Source organism: Podarcis muralis, chromosome 2 (assembly GCF_964188315.1).
Source record: "Podarcis muralis chromosome 2, rPodMur119.hap1.1, whole genome shotgun sequence".
Classification (NCBI taxonomy): Eukaryota; Metazoa; Chordata; class Lepidosauria; order Squamata; family Lacertidae; genus Podarcis; species Podarcis muralis.
The window spans coordinates 51,807,087-51,821,992 of NC_135656.1; the positions used below are offsets into that span (position 1 = coordinate 51,807,087).

The window sequence follows — 14,906 nt, forward strand, 5'->3', positions numbered from 1 at the left end:
CAGTAGAACTAATGGAGAGAGAAGTGCATGAAGCCAGTAATTGAATCCATTCTGCACCAGGCACAGCACACCTGGTCTGGTAACTCAGTAGCTAAAAATGCATTTCATCTGCAGAATCTAGGCCAAACGAATATTAGTGTGAATCAGTAATTCACTTAATTAATCATTGTCTTTGTTTTTCACACAACTGGCCTGTAGTCCATGTTGTGAATCTCGTTTTTCTTTCCCCTCAAAAAGTCTGACATCCTTATAATCAGTGTGGTGATTTTTTTTTGTACAGTTATGAGACTCCGCAGATCTCTACCACCCTAGAGCCCTCCTATAACCTGTTTTTCTTTTAAAAGGTTCAAAGGACATGAAAAAGCTTCCAAAGTCACACTTGTGCTTCTTTACCACCCATCTCCCAACTTCTCCAGACTGCAAAACACACCCTGGAAAATACCTATTGCATTGTATTGCATTTTTATAAATTGGTGAATCGCTTGCCACATAAGTTCATTTAGAATCATACGGTAAAACAATTAAAGGAGGGTATGGAGCGATGCGACCCCCAAGCCAAGGATATAAGTAACTATATAGCCTTTAGAAGAGATCTGAAAGCAGCCCTATACAGTGGTGCCCCACAAGACGAATGCCTCGCAAGACGGAAAACGAATGCTTCGCTAGACGAAAGGGTTTTCCGTTTTTGAGTTGCTTCGCAAGACGATTTTCCCTATGGGCTTGCTTCGCAAGACGAAACGTCTTGCTAGTCTTGCGATTTCCCCCCCCCCTTTTTCTAAGCCGCTAAGCCGCTAATAGCCTTTTAACAGCTAAGCCGCTAAGCCTTTAATAGCCGCTAAACCGCTAATAGCGCTAATCCGCTAATAGGGTTGCTTCACAAGACGAAAAAACCGCTAGACAAAGAGAATCGCGGAACGGATTCTTTTCGTCTTGTGAGGCACCACTGTATAGGGAAGTTTTTAAATGTTTAATTTTTTTATTATGTTTTTCTATATGTTGGAAGCTGCCCAGAGTGGCTGAGGCAGCCCAGAAAGATGGGTGGGGTATAAAAATAAAAATGGTGGTTGTTGTTGAATAGGACATTCCTATTATCATTGGAGAAATGTTGGAGGGTATGCATCAATCATTCGTTCATCCCAAACTTTCGGAGCATATTATCCATCACTTCAAAAAAGAAGCATCTTTGTTGCACTACAGCAGCAGAGTGCTTGAATCCACATTTTATTTTGCCAATATGCCCTTGAGTCCCTTCCTGCAAAATAGTGATAGCTTGCTGGTGAGGTTTCTTTAGGCATCTATTCCTGCAAAACCAGGCTAAATGCTGCTAAGTGCCTATAAATGGTTAATGAAATTCCTCTACCGCGTATGATTCCCACATGTGGCTGTTGCATCCCTTCTCTCCAGATGTGATGAGTGATAGGGAAGCATGCAGTGGGAAACTAAGCAAAAGATCCAGATGAGGGAGATAAGAGGTAGCATGAAATTGACCTCTGTTGCCCCGAGAGTGCAAGAGGAGATGTGAGCAGGTGGCTTTCGCGGAGGAGAATGGCTTGCATTGAACACCAGAAGGCTAAAGCCTGCCTGAGCCTCAGAGGAGAGCATTTAACTCCGTGGAGCCTCTTGTAAACCTGGTTCCTGGCTTCAGACTACAGTTCAAGTATCCTTTTGGAATATTTGCACATTTGCAAATAATGAATGTTAGCAATCACATATTCTCTCTCTCTCTCTCTCTCTCTCTCTCTCTCACTCTCACTCACACACACACACGGAAAATAGCACTTTTAGCAGGGTTGGCACAAAGCAAAACCCAACACAGCTTAGTCTAGAGCACAAGATTACCGCAGTGCAGTGATTACTTCTAATTAACTTTTTGGGAATTTCCAAAAATGATTCTAACCGCCCCCCCCCACTCCTGCCCCGTATGCAGCCTTTACCGCAGCACAGATCCCAGTGAAAGGGCTCTTTAGTGTGCAGACAGCAAAATCCAAATAGATAGTCCATATCTTCAAAGGCGCTGTGCCAATTAAGACCAAAAGAACTGAGATTGGTTTTTGGTCTTTTTCAACCCAACTCAGAGTTCTGGTTCTTACCTTCAAGGTCCTAAACAGCCAGTGCCACCTCCTGAAGGAGCACTTAAGATCTTCTGAGAAGGCTCTGCTCTGGATACTATCTTGTGGGGGGTAGGGGCTCGATTAGCCTTCAAAAGGTGGTTGCCCCAAAATTATAAAACACCCTTCCGCTGGAAGCTTGAACAACGTCCTTCATGCTGGCTTTCCATGGACAAGTTGGCCTTTGAAAACTGATCAGTGATCTGCACTGTTTCGTTGTGTTTATTGCTGTGCTGTTGCTTTCCCTTTGTGTAATATTGTTATTGTGATTTTCCTTGTTATAAAAGGAAAGTTTGTCAAATAGTAGTATAGATATATTTAAAGAAACAGAATCTCTGTGTATTCTGGCAAACCATTATTTACTAGCTTCTCATGCCAGGATAGTACTTCCCAAATTATAAAGATGCATGGTGCTTTGTTATATGGTGCTAGATTAGTTTGCGCATGTGTGTGTGTGTGCACATGCATGTATTAGGAATGGGCAAATCTGAAAAAGTCCATTCCTCCCAGTTTCTAATTTTTCCAGTCTTACATTCAGCTTTCCAGACTTCCATATTAGTGTGTGAATGTTTCTTTTTAAAAGACCTCCTGAAAATTCACCAGCGTTTCAGTGTGAATTTAATCTAATAAGACTCATTTTTAAAAAGCAATTTCCCCAAATTTAATGCATTTTTGTATGTTATTTTCAGCAATATAGGCTTCATATGCACACACTACCCTAGTACATGCATTTTTGTACACATTATTTGGATGAGGAACTTCACTGCAAAATTCAGAGATGTGCAAATTTTGAAGGAAGGCTGGTTTTATCTGGCGTATTGTTGTGGAAAGTGTGTTATTTGGGAAGTTTGCCTTTAATTGCAAACTGAATTATTTTTTTTCTCTCCCTCCCTCCCTCCTAGTACGTGCGTAAACAACATGCATACAACGATCGAGCCCAGGGACCCTTTGTCCAATCTTATCCTGATAATGAGGGCTGAGGTTGTGCTTTGTTGCTTTCAAATATGACTTTTTCCAGCCTAGTATCACTAGTAACTTCTTGCTGATGTGCCTTGTGGCATTTAAATTCATCCACCCATGTATGGCCTTCACACCCATACACAGTGGAGAGTGATTTATGGGAGTAAGCAGTGGAGCCCGAAGGCCAAATTACCTTTTGCATATTTTGCTTCCCTTAATTTACCCACCCCAGGATCTGTTTGCACAATCCATTTAATCCCCACCACTGTGGCGCAACCCTGTTTTGGTGCAACGGGTTCATGCACAGAGACATGCCAAGGCTTAATCAACAATCAGAGATGTAAAGGAACATTCAAAGTGCTATTTGGCGCCATTATTGCTGCTGCTCCAGCAATGTCCTTTTGCTCCCAGAGTACAACCTTATATTATGCAAGTTTTGTTTTTGTGTTCAGTGAAGAGTGTAATTGTCCCTTGTTTGACATGGAGTACCAGGAATGTTCAAAGACCAAGTGGAGGCACAGGGAGGGAGAACCACCCTAAAATGAGCAGGTAAGTGGCCTGTTTAGACAAGGTTCATGCTGATGTTAGTTTCTGTTTATATTGTGTAACCACTTCTAATATAGACCATTCCAAGTCTTTGTTCCTGCTATGAAGATGGCCAATAAGATGACTAGAGTCTCTTAATAAACATTTAGGATTTGTTTCCATTTCTAGTACTCTGTGACTATGGAGATAATATTGTTATGCACAGCCAGTGCTATTTTTCTAGAAAAAGAGGTACCAGAACTCACCATGAACACCTCCCTCATTCTCTTAGAACAGCAATGGTGCCCACCTGCGAGGTGCTGGAACTGAGTTCTGGTGAGTTCCAGCGGAAAAACCCCCTGTGCACAGCCCAATCTCTGTGTGGTGAGAAACTTTAGGGGCACCAGCACATAGCTTGGGTTCAGTTTCCTTGGAATATAGGTCACTGGAGACTTTATCATGTATGAGTTTATTTAAACATACAGTGGAAACTTGGTTCTCGAACTTAATCTGTTCCGGGAGTCCGTTCGATTCCCAAAACATTTGAAAACCAAGGCGCGGCTTCCGATTGGCTGCACTCAAGTGGAAGATGCATCAGATGTTCGGCTTCCCCAAAATGTTCAAAAACTGGAAAACTTACTTCTGGGTTTACAGCGTTTGGGCGTCGATTTGTTCGTCAACTAAGCAGTTCGAGAACCAAGGTTCCACTGTATATACAACCTGAGCAGAAGATGGAAAGGGTCACATGAACACATGAACTCTACAACAGAACTGCTTCTAGAAGTTGCTTTCCTATTAGGTTTCTTGTGGGATCCCCAAAGTCATAGCTTTGGTTTCAGCACAGAACACAAGTCAAAGGCTTGACCACAATGGAGCAAAAGGTGGATTCGCACCTGCCTGCCTTTGTCACTGGAGCACAAACAACTAGCAAAATATTATGCTGCAGGTTAAAGTGATTTGAACATCAAACTGTAAAAACTGAACTACATATTACTCAAACCACAGGTATTCTCCAGGTCGCTTTCTCATCATCTCAACCCGCCCCCCCAATAACCATGGAAGCTGCAATCTGAAGCGGAAGATCAGTGCAGGAAAGACAGCCAGCTTATAAAAAGTGGGAGGGGGGAAACAACAGAGATAAAGGAGTTTTGGATTTTTTGGATTTGATATCCCGCTTTATCACTACCCAAAGGATTCTCAAAGCGGCTTACATTCTCCTTTCCCTTCCTCCCCCACAACAAACACTCTGTGAGGTGAGACTGAGAGACTTCAGAGAAGTGTGACTAGCCCAAGGTCACCCAGCAGCTGCATGTGGAGGAGCGGAGACGCAAACCTGGTTCACCAGATTACGAGTCCATCACTCTTAACCACTACACCACACTGGCACACTGGAGACATACCTGAGCACCATATGTTAAACTTTGGTACATAAATCTGTATACACTTACTTGGGAGTCAGCCTCATTGAACTGAGCGGAACGTAGTTCTAAAGTAAATAAGCTTAGGACTGGGCTGTGATTTATTCAAAGGAAGTGCTTTGTGCTTAGGTCTTTTCTAAAGAGGCAACTTTTTCAAATCCATTTTTAGATATGGAGCATTATCACTTAACAAGCAAGGTTGCTTATTTGTGGAAGTGATGCTGATATGTTTGTCAGCACAGTGTGCTGGAGAGAGCAGATGGGGGAAACTCAGCGAGTGTTGGTCAGATAGAGCTGGGTGTTGGGAGTTGCTTAAATTTAGGCATTTTTTTCTTAGAATCATAGAATTGTATTATTTTGTCAGTGAGAGTCAGTGAATACACTCATCTCCAGTGATCTGATTTTTCCATTCCCTGTGCTTAAACCTCCCTGATTTTTTATTTTATTTTTTACTTAGGGAATATTATTGCAAAGGAAAACAAGCTGGACCATGATACAACTGCCATGACTGTCCATGCTGCCATCTGAGAGGTACCTGTCTGCTGACAGTTTCCAGGCAGCCTCAGTACTTCCAAAACTGTAACGACAGGCTGCTACTTAAACTGTGAAACTCTTTATTAAATGTTCAGAGTCTTTCAAAATTAGTTAGGGATTTATGGGACTCAGATCATGTCGCCTGTTTATTTGCACACCGCAAGAGTGGCCACAGAGTTTGGCAGCAAAAGCCCCATTTGCTCACTTCTTCAGCAAGCAGGTGACGCTAATAGAAAGAAAGAAACCTCAGGTTCCAGTGTGCTAGAGCCTCTTTACTTGGGTTTTGGCTGGCACAAGGCACTGTGTGCCAGAATCGGGATAGCTACTTTGGGCCGTCTTTCTGCATTACAAATGCTTTGGGTGAGAGGTGTGATGTAGATGTTTCTCTGGCGCCTTCATCTTAAAAATTTGACGCTGTCATCCTACCCAATGAGAAGCTGGCTGGCAGATGATCATGTGTGGTGGCCCAGAAATCTGAATGTTGGAGGGTAGTCATATCAACGTTTTCTTTTTCTTAAAATTGCAGGTACATAGAGTCCTGTTGATGTCTAAACAAAACACAAGCATCACACACACACCAAACAATGGAGCAAGTAGGACCAGCTGAGCTTAAAATTGTAATTATTTGTGCAGGCCCACAAGCAAGAGAGGCCAAACTTGAAAAAGCGAGTGCTGTCAGTCTGAGGGAATATAAGTGAATTTCCTAGTGATGCAGTGAGGACCTGCAACAAAACACTGCACTGTGGCGAGTGCTCCTGTTCCCATTCAGGTTTCCAGGCAACTCCCTGTGATCTCCCCAATACAGTGGTACTTCAGGTTACAGACGCTTCAGGTTACAGACTCCGCTAACCCAGAAATAATACCTTGGGTTAAGAACTTTGCTTCAGGATGAGAACAGAAACCGCACGGTGGCAGCAGCGGGAGGCCCCATTAGCTAAAGTGGTACCTCAGGTTAAGAACAGTTTCAGATTAAGAACAGACCTCCAGAACGAATTAAGTTCTTAACCCGAGGTACCACTCTACTCCATTCTCTCTCCTCCATTTTCCTTTCTTTTCCAACTAGTAGTCAGCACTCTGTGGTTACTGAACAGGATCAGTCTTCACATTGTTGTTTTGGGGGTGTTTTGTTCCCCTTAGGTTTCTTTTTTGAAACATGATCTGATGCCCCCCTGAAAAATTTCCTTCTTGTCCTTTGTCTTCCCTCATGTCACCCTCATTTTATCTCCATTGTTGTTGTTTTTTGCTTTCTCCCTCCTCTTCCCTCAGCAAGTACTTTCCCCCTCTTTCCCCCTCCACAGGCCAGATGCATTCACTTGTTTCGAGTGAGTGGAGCAGCTTCGCATTTCCAGATTCAATCTTTGCTTTGGTTTCTTCCTTCTGCACAATAACACAAATGCAAGGCATTTCCATTTTCTGGTTTTTGGTGTGTGTGTACTCCCTTCCTTCCACAACATCTGGTGAGGGTAGACCAGTCATGCCAGAGGCTATGAAGGAGGCTGCCCTCTAACACCAAGTGGGAGTGCTTTCTGGGGAGATAGTTACATTGGGAAGCAAAGATAATATCCAGCTTACCTGTCCCTCCCTAGAGACCAAAGTAATTTGTTTTTCTCTGCCAAATTCCACTCTCTCTTTCTCTCTCACACACGGTATGAACTAAGTGACTAGGTATGTGAGAGCTTAGAATAACCCAATAGCTTTGGCACAAATACATGCAAAACCCTAACGATGGCATTTATTAATAAATAAAAGAAAGGATGAGGACAAATGGAAGAGGGAGAACGTTGCTTTGCAAAAATAACAAAAGATCACCTTTTAGTTCAACTCTATCTAGTCATAGCTACTTGCATGTAGCAGCGTAGATGGTGAGTTGAGGGACTGAGACACAAAAAGACTATGGACCACAGTCCACTTTAAAGAGTTTTGGACTCAGGTCTTGACTGACCACTGGCATTATCCAGCCAATCGCAAAGCAGTCATGTAACCAGGAAAATGCCTAGGTGCTTGGGGTTGAAACACTCAGGGCAACATTAGGCCAGAGAGGACCCATCCAGGTTCTGGATGTGGCTCCTGCATTATAGACGGAGGACTGAGTAATTTTAGAGGGACAGATTGGGGAGAGCTGAACAGAACAGAACAGAGCAGAACAGAGCCATATATATTTAATTTATTTAAAAGTTTATAAACAACACTTTCATAGGAAATATAGCAAGGCAGCACACAACATAAAAACATAATGCAAGAATGACTGGTTAAAAAAACTTCAGTAACATGTCAATAAAAACTGGTTGTTAAAAATGTCAAAATCAAAATTTCTGTCTGAACAGTATGTTTTTAAAGATAAGTCTAGAAGAAAGCAAGGATGACTCCTGCTGGACATCTATTGGCAGGGAGTTCCACAGGGCAGGACATGCCACATTAAAGACATGGACCCTGACTAAGCCTCAGGGGACCACTAAAAGTGCCTCACCAGGGACTGATGTGGAGAATAAGGAATCCAGCAGCCCTTATGTGCCCCAGTTGTTTAGGGTTTTGTGAGTTAACCCAAGGATCTTGAACCTGTTTTAGTAGCAAATTAGCACCTAATTAGCAATTTTATCCCCTAAGGAATTGTTTTCTCAATATTTCTTTTTTCTATTTCTGTAAACCTTGAGGTTCTGTGAACATTATGTCACATCATTTGTTTTCCTGGGTGGTGCCATTTTGGTTTTGTAATGATTGGGTGTGTGTGTGTGTGTGTGTGTGTGTGTGTGTGTGAGAGAGAGAGAGAGAGAGAGAGAGAGAGAGAGAGAGAGAGAGAGAGAGAGAAGTATACTCTCTTAGCATCTCTCTGACTATCTACTTCTTAAGGTAAAGGTAAAGGTAACCCTGCCTGTACGGGCCAGTCTTACCAGACTCTAGGGTTGTGCGCCCATCTCACTCAAGAGGCCGGGGGCCAGTGCTGTCCGGAGACACTTCCGGGTCACGTGGCCAGCGTGACATCGCTGCTCTGGCGAGCCAGAGCTGCACACGGAAATGCCGTTTACCTTCCCGCTAGTAAGCGGTCCCTATTTATCTACTTGCACCTGGGGGTGCTTTCGAACTGCTAGGTTGGCAGGCGCTGGGACCGAACGACGGGAGCGCACCCCGCCGCAGGGATTCAAACCGCCGACCTTTCGATCGGCAAGCCCTAGGCGCTGAGGCTTTTACCCACAGCGCCACCCACGTCCCTATCTACTTCTTAGAGTGCTGTAAAACTAGAAATGAACTCTGTGTTCACAGAGCACTGATTTCTCCCATTCCCAGAAGGCTGATCCTGGCCCTTTGTCTGTATGGATTTCTTCCTTCTGTTGACAGAAGTTTTTGCATGTCAGCCACACTCCCACACTGTACTTTGAAAGTATTTATAATAATCTCAAAGAGGAAACTACAATTTGGCATTCCCAGTGCACTGAGGCAGAACAAGTTCACAGACCCATGCAATGCTCCTCTTCCGCTTTGTAGTTCATTGGATGCTCATGAAGGGCTTGTCCACACTTTCACCTGACCTGTAACTTGATTGTAGCATGTAATGACTAATTCTCCCGGATCCAAGTGTTTTTCTCGTTGTTCCAATCTTACCTGCTGAATGGGAATTTATCAGATGCGTAGAAAATCCAAATGGGTATTTTGCTTCCCAAGCTTCAATTCCATGGGCAAGATCAGATTTTTGCAAGGTGCAGCTGTGGAACAATGAGAAAGGGAGAATTAATTGGTACACAATATGATAAAAATACAGGTCAAGGGAAATTGTGGGTGATCCATAAAGGCGTTGTGTGGTTTGAAGAGATCAAGCAGGCTTAAATGGACCTGTAAGTGGGTTGGGAAAACTGTTGTGTAGTAAGTTGTAGAACTGAAAACCTGCAAATTCTCCAACTTACTTTTGTGCGTATTTGAAATGCAATCCTACTGGTTAACCAGAAACTCTTCATTGGTCTGGTATCGGATCCAAACGAGTTACATGTGTGCACATGGGCTGTTTTTCTCTCAGAGCAAGCAAAGCTCTGGCTACCATGGAAGAGAAGGCATGGTTCAGTTTTAAAAGCCGTTTTTCCTTTTCTGCCGAGTGGAGGGTTCTCCTGTGAACGAGCATGACCTTTCTCTGAATCCTGGCCGCCTTGCGTCGCCAGTATTAAGTAAGCAAACAGCAAGGACTGGTATAAAAATGAGTTCCTCATTAAGATAGTAAAATGTAAGATTTGTTTTATTTGTTTTGTGGCTTGTTACCCTTCAGTTGTATTTTTCCTACTTTCTTTACAACCATAATGGCTAAGAAGCCCTTTTCTTTTTTCTTTTAAATGAAATTGGGTTAGTCATGATGACTCCGGGAACTGAGGTTTTCAGAGTGACGCCAAATATCACAATAAATGGTGAGGGTTGACTGCCCCTTTGTGAATCTGGACTTTAGCAAATCATTTTAATGTCAGTTTACTCACAGTTTTTTTGTTAGGCAAGCAGATTGTTGCGTAATGATCCCCCTGTCAAAGTTGCCACATAAGACAGTCTGCCATGCTGAACACATTAAGTGGGACGAAGCGCTTTGACTAATAAAGGAGGTCATGCTGAGCAACAGCTGGCTGGCCCTCTTGCAATTTGAATTTTTTTTTAAAGACTCCAAAAGGAAAGTTTGCATTTTTAGGAGAAAAGGGATCCGCAGCTGGCTCATCAGCATTTTAATATCACATCTCCAGCGAAGAAGTTGGAAGATGCTGGTTTGAAGTGTTTGTAGCTAAGAAAAAATACATAAATGACTCTATGAAAAGGGAGCTCGGTGGGTCTGTGTTTTTAAAGCTTAAAACAAAGTTAGACGTTATTTAGGACTGTATGTATGCAGTGCTTCATTATCACCACCATCAATGCAGTGCATCTTACTTCGGTGTAATGAATTTAAGATCAGGATGTAGGACTGCAATTAGAAAACTGCTGGTTTAGGGCAGGGGTGGGGTACATTTCTTTTTAGCCCAAAGCCCCATGCACTCACAGGTAATTTGCTGGGGGCCGTATACCTGTGGTGGGCTGGGCCAGATGCAAAGATGGGGTGGGACAGAGGTGAAGCAACAATAGTGACTCTTAACTTTGAGCAGTAGGCTACATTCCAGCTGGATGAAAGCTGTACATCTCATAGATTGGAACCTCATTCATGCCTGTAAGACATGCAAGGAAAACATTTGTAAAGCATATTGAGTCATGTGGCAACCCACCACCACATGGTGCAGGTATAGGAAGGTTACCAGACGTCCCAGTTTCCCGGGGACAGTCCCTGGATTTAGAAATCAGTCCCCAGACAAAATCCTATCATACCTAATGAAGTTGAAAAGTGTCCCTGGATTCACTGAAAAATATTTGGTAACCTTAAGGTATAGCCCAGACACAAGTTTACTTCTCAATGAGAAGCAGCCATCTTAAGATAAAGGATACATCAAGGGTGTAGGAAACTTGTGGCAAGGGAGGAAATACTGGTTGAAACGTGATGTCAGATTCAGGTTAATGTCTCTGTTTTTTTATAAAGGAGATGATAATGAAGAACAAAAGGCTAGGATTAGTTTTTAAAATAAATTTCCCAAGCAGTTGTGGTTCCTACCATAACCCTATTCATTTAATTGAGAAATAAACTCCACTGTGTTGTGTGGAGCTTACTTATGAGAGGAATCATTGGCCACTCCCCTGTGACCTCATTGGCCACACCCTGTGACCTTGGTGCCATGCCTCCCTGACAACCTAGCAGCCCCACCAGGTCTGTTGGGTACTGGTTGCCTCTGTATTTTAAATATTCATTTGTATGGGCCTTTATGTATGTTGCCCTTCAACACGGTTCATACCCTGCAACATTTCTCCAGTGAAAATGGGGGCTTCCCTATTCCATAATGATAATATTGCTATTTATACCCAACACATCTTACTGGGTTGCCCCAGCCACTCTGGGCAGCTTCCAATATATATAAAAATGTAATAAAACATTAAACATAAAAAACTTCCCTATACAGGATTGTTTTCAGACAGCTTGAGGGTCAGATAATGCCACACCTTCCAACATTTATCCAATGTAAATAGGGACATCCTAAGGAAAAGTGGGACATTCCAGGGATGTCCCTGGAAAATAGACACATTTGGAGGGTCTGCATGGCTTACATAATCAAAATATAATAAGCCATTAAAATACAATTAAAATAGGACACATAGGTGACAGTGGCTATAAAAGCAGAAATGTTTACTCCTATATAGGATATAATCTTTGTAAATCACCCCCTCTCTCCACACACACACACACACACACACACACACTGAAATTTAGACTTTAAATGGTGTCATACTTTATAGACGACCCCTAATTTCTGTGAGAGTATATGGGAGAACTACAGAGGCACTTCTCCCTCAGTTCCAAGGAGCCTGGGAACATTTGGAAACGCTGGCAACAGGAGAGACTGAACTATAGAAGCTTCCTTTTCAGCAGCAGGGAGGGGGGAAATGCCTTCCCCTCCTCTTTGGCAAATTATAAATGTTGCACTTGGCTATTTCTCTGCAGGGGAAAGGGAGGGGGGGGGTCAACCAAATCTAATTAAAGCAGCCTCGGATGAATGGCTGTTCTGTCTGATAACCCCTTGCCAGCGTCTCTTCAGGTGCTTTCTCACTGCTCATTTGCAGAAGTTGATGCTTATCACCTGTGCTGGGGGAGGGGAGCGGGGGCTCAGAGCAGCTGCAGCCGTGGTGCCTGGTGTCTGGCTCGCAAGCGCTTGCCCGACACTTATTTCGTCATACTCCGCTTGTTGGCCTTGGGTCAGGCCAGGGCTCCCCTTGGGAACCATTGTAATGAAAGGCCCTTCACATCATCCACACAGCTGTACAAACTGCAGCCACCTTAGCCCTCTTGTCTGCTCTGGAATGTGGCTGGGATTTGGGAGGCTGTGTCTGAGCGCAGCCTTTCGGATTTGGCCTTTGGAGAGACCGGGTGATTCCTTTCAGTCTTCCTTATCCGATCTCTGCAAAGGATTAGGCTGAGCTTTTCAGACGGTGTAAAAAAGAGAGCAGGCGGGCAGCTCTAATTCAGAGGGTTGAATGAGCTGTTTCAGTCCTGCCACATCCTGCTGTACACATGTGAGCAGGGGTGAACATGAGGTGGGCCAACGGCTCGGGTTCGGAGGGAACATTGGACGGTGTAATTTAGGGTCAGCAAATTGTGATAGTACTAGCATTCATATTCCACGTATGTTCCCTAGAACTCCTCCTTTAGGATGGCACCATCTGTTGCCGTAAAGCAAGGTTGGCCAACGTGGTGCCCTCCAGTTGCTGCTGGACTACAACTCCCATCATCCCTCCCTGAGTCTAATTCCCCCGCTCCCTGACTTGACAGTTGGAAAAGGGGAAACTGCAAAGAAAATACATAGGTCTGGTGCAATCCTGGAGGCCTACCTATCTCCATGCTGTTGCAAAAGAGACCAAGCAGGAGGGGTGTGTCTATGTATGATTATGGAGGAGACGGGTCTGGGTGGATGGGGTTTTGCATCTCAGTTTTGAACCTCTGTTAGGGAAAATGTTAAGTTTAGCCTTCGTGGGGTGCTGCTGTTGCATGCAGCTGGCACAGATCAGCTGGCATGGGACCAGCAGAGGTTTTGTACCCTTCAGTGCGTGCTACAGTGCTGAACCACACACCATCAACCTGCCTTAACAAAATGAACATCAGAAATGGCAGTATTCAAAAAACTGCAGGAGACCATTTCAGTCTTCCAAGACACTTTACCGTTGACCTGAAAGTTGCCATTCTCCAGCAAAGGAATTTCAGTGGGACACCTTAATTGGCTAAATTAGAACTTGTAGAGAAATTGGATTCCGGTTGTTCAGGCTTGACTCCGGACAATGGTTTCTTGTGCTTCTGCAGGTGTTAATTAACATAGCAAAAGAGCATAAGAAGAGCCTACTAGATCAGGCCAATGGCTCATCTACCCAGCATCCTCTTCTCACAGTGGCCATCCAGGTGCCCCTAGGAAACCTGCAAGCAGGATTTGGGCACAAGAGCACTCTCCCCACCTGTGGTTTCCAGCAACTGGTTTTCAGAAGCATGACTTTCACCAACTGAGGAGAGAGAGCATAGCCGTCATGGTTAGTAGGCATTGATAGCCCTCTCCTCCATGAATTTGTCAAATCCTCTTTTAAAGGATATTGTAGTACAGTGGTACCTCGGGTTAAGTACTTAATTCGTTCCGGAGCTCTGTTCTTAACATGAAACTGTTCTTAACCTGAAGCACCGCTTTAGCTAATGGGGCCTCCCGCTGCTACTGTGCCACCGCCACGTGGTTTCTGTTCTCATCCTGAAGCAAAGTTCTTAACCTGAAGCACTATTTCTGGGTTAGTGGAGTCTGTAACCTAAAGCGTATGTAACCTGAAGCGTATGTAACCCGAGGTACCACTGTATAATAATAATAATAATAATAATAATAATAATAATACCCCACCCATCTGGCTTACAGCATATATAAAGCGTGTTCTCCTTCATGGAGAGCACGTGTTGTGGTGGGGGCCACCAGGACACTCCAAAGTTGGGGGTGGGCTAATTGATTGTTGGCCACTGATGATTGGGGCTTCCCTTGTTGTTGGGAAGAAGTTAATGTTGCCATTTGTTGATTGACAGCCAGAAATGCTAAAACTCCTTGCACGAGGCTAGGGCTTCGTCTTTTCGACCATGCATCGGATTGCCCGTCCCCCCCTCCCTAGAATTAGGGTTGTTCGCTTTGACCTTGCTATGCCTGTCATGGGGTTGTCTGCTCTTGTGGCAGGGGCCTGGTAGGAATTTTGTCCATCTGGCTGATTGGCTGGGGCCATTTGGTTTTTGCCTACTGCGTAGCAAATCGTCACAACTTGTAAGGTTGGCGGTTAGGCATTGGTTTATGGTTTGGTTGGTTGAGGGGCAGTGGTTGAGTGCCTGCCCTTGGTAGGTTGAGTGCCTGCCCCTCTAATGCTGCTGCTGCAAGGGACTCCGTTAAAGGAGTTGGAGGCTAACTATTGCTTGTCCACTCTGTCAAGGGGGCTCGGGCCATAGCAATGAGCTCCTGGTTGCATTTGGGGTGAGGGCAGGTTCCCTGCTCCGTCGTTACCCCTGAGTGTATTCCCCTATTCTGACTTTCGCATCGTGCAGAATGTCAGTCTGTCCCCCATGGTGGGGGCAGATAGTCGCAACCAATGCCTAAGCAACCACTCACAAATTTGTATTTTAATAAAGTTATGGCCAAAATTATGCCAAAAATCTTAAACAAAAATTCTGTGTGATGTGTGAGTTATTGGGGTGGCCCTGGGGACCTCGACACGCAAAAACATAATAAAACTATAGGTTTGTTGTCCTGAATCTTCCAACATT

General features: G+C 44.1%; 1 protein-coding gene and 1 long non-coding RNA gene across 4 annotated transcripts in view; one reads left to right on the plus strand and one right to left on the minus strand.

The window, feature by feature from the left end:
* LOC114591089 (uncharacterized) overlaps positions 1–14,906 on the plus strand; it is a 99,450-nt gene that overhangs the window by 77,757 nt on the left and 6,787 nt on the right. The gene's annotated exons all lie outside the window — the stretch shown is intronic.
* The window catches only part of BOD1 (biorientation of chromosomes in cell division 1), a 62,051-nt gene continuing 54,840 nt past the window's right edge, over positions 7,696–14,906 (minus strand). Inside the window, exons 4-5 of one of the 3 annotated variants that reach the window (XR_013391898.1) lie at positions 10,567–10,704; positions 9,123–9,243 (exon numbers count right to left, since the gene is read on the minus strand). Coding sequence is in view for 2 of the 3 variants with exons in the window: in XM_028717790.2 (XP_028573623.2) it covers positions 9,027–9,243 (217 nt within the window). In the remaining variant the exon portion in view is untranslated. The other 2 variants (XM_028717790.2, XM_028717794.2) reach the window with 2 other exon arrangements.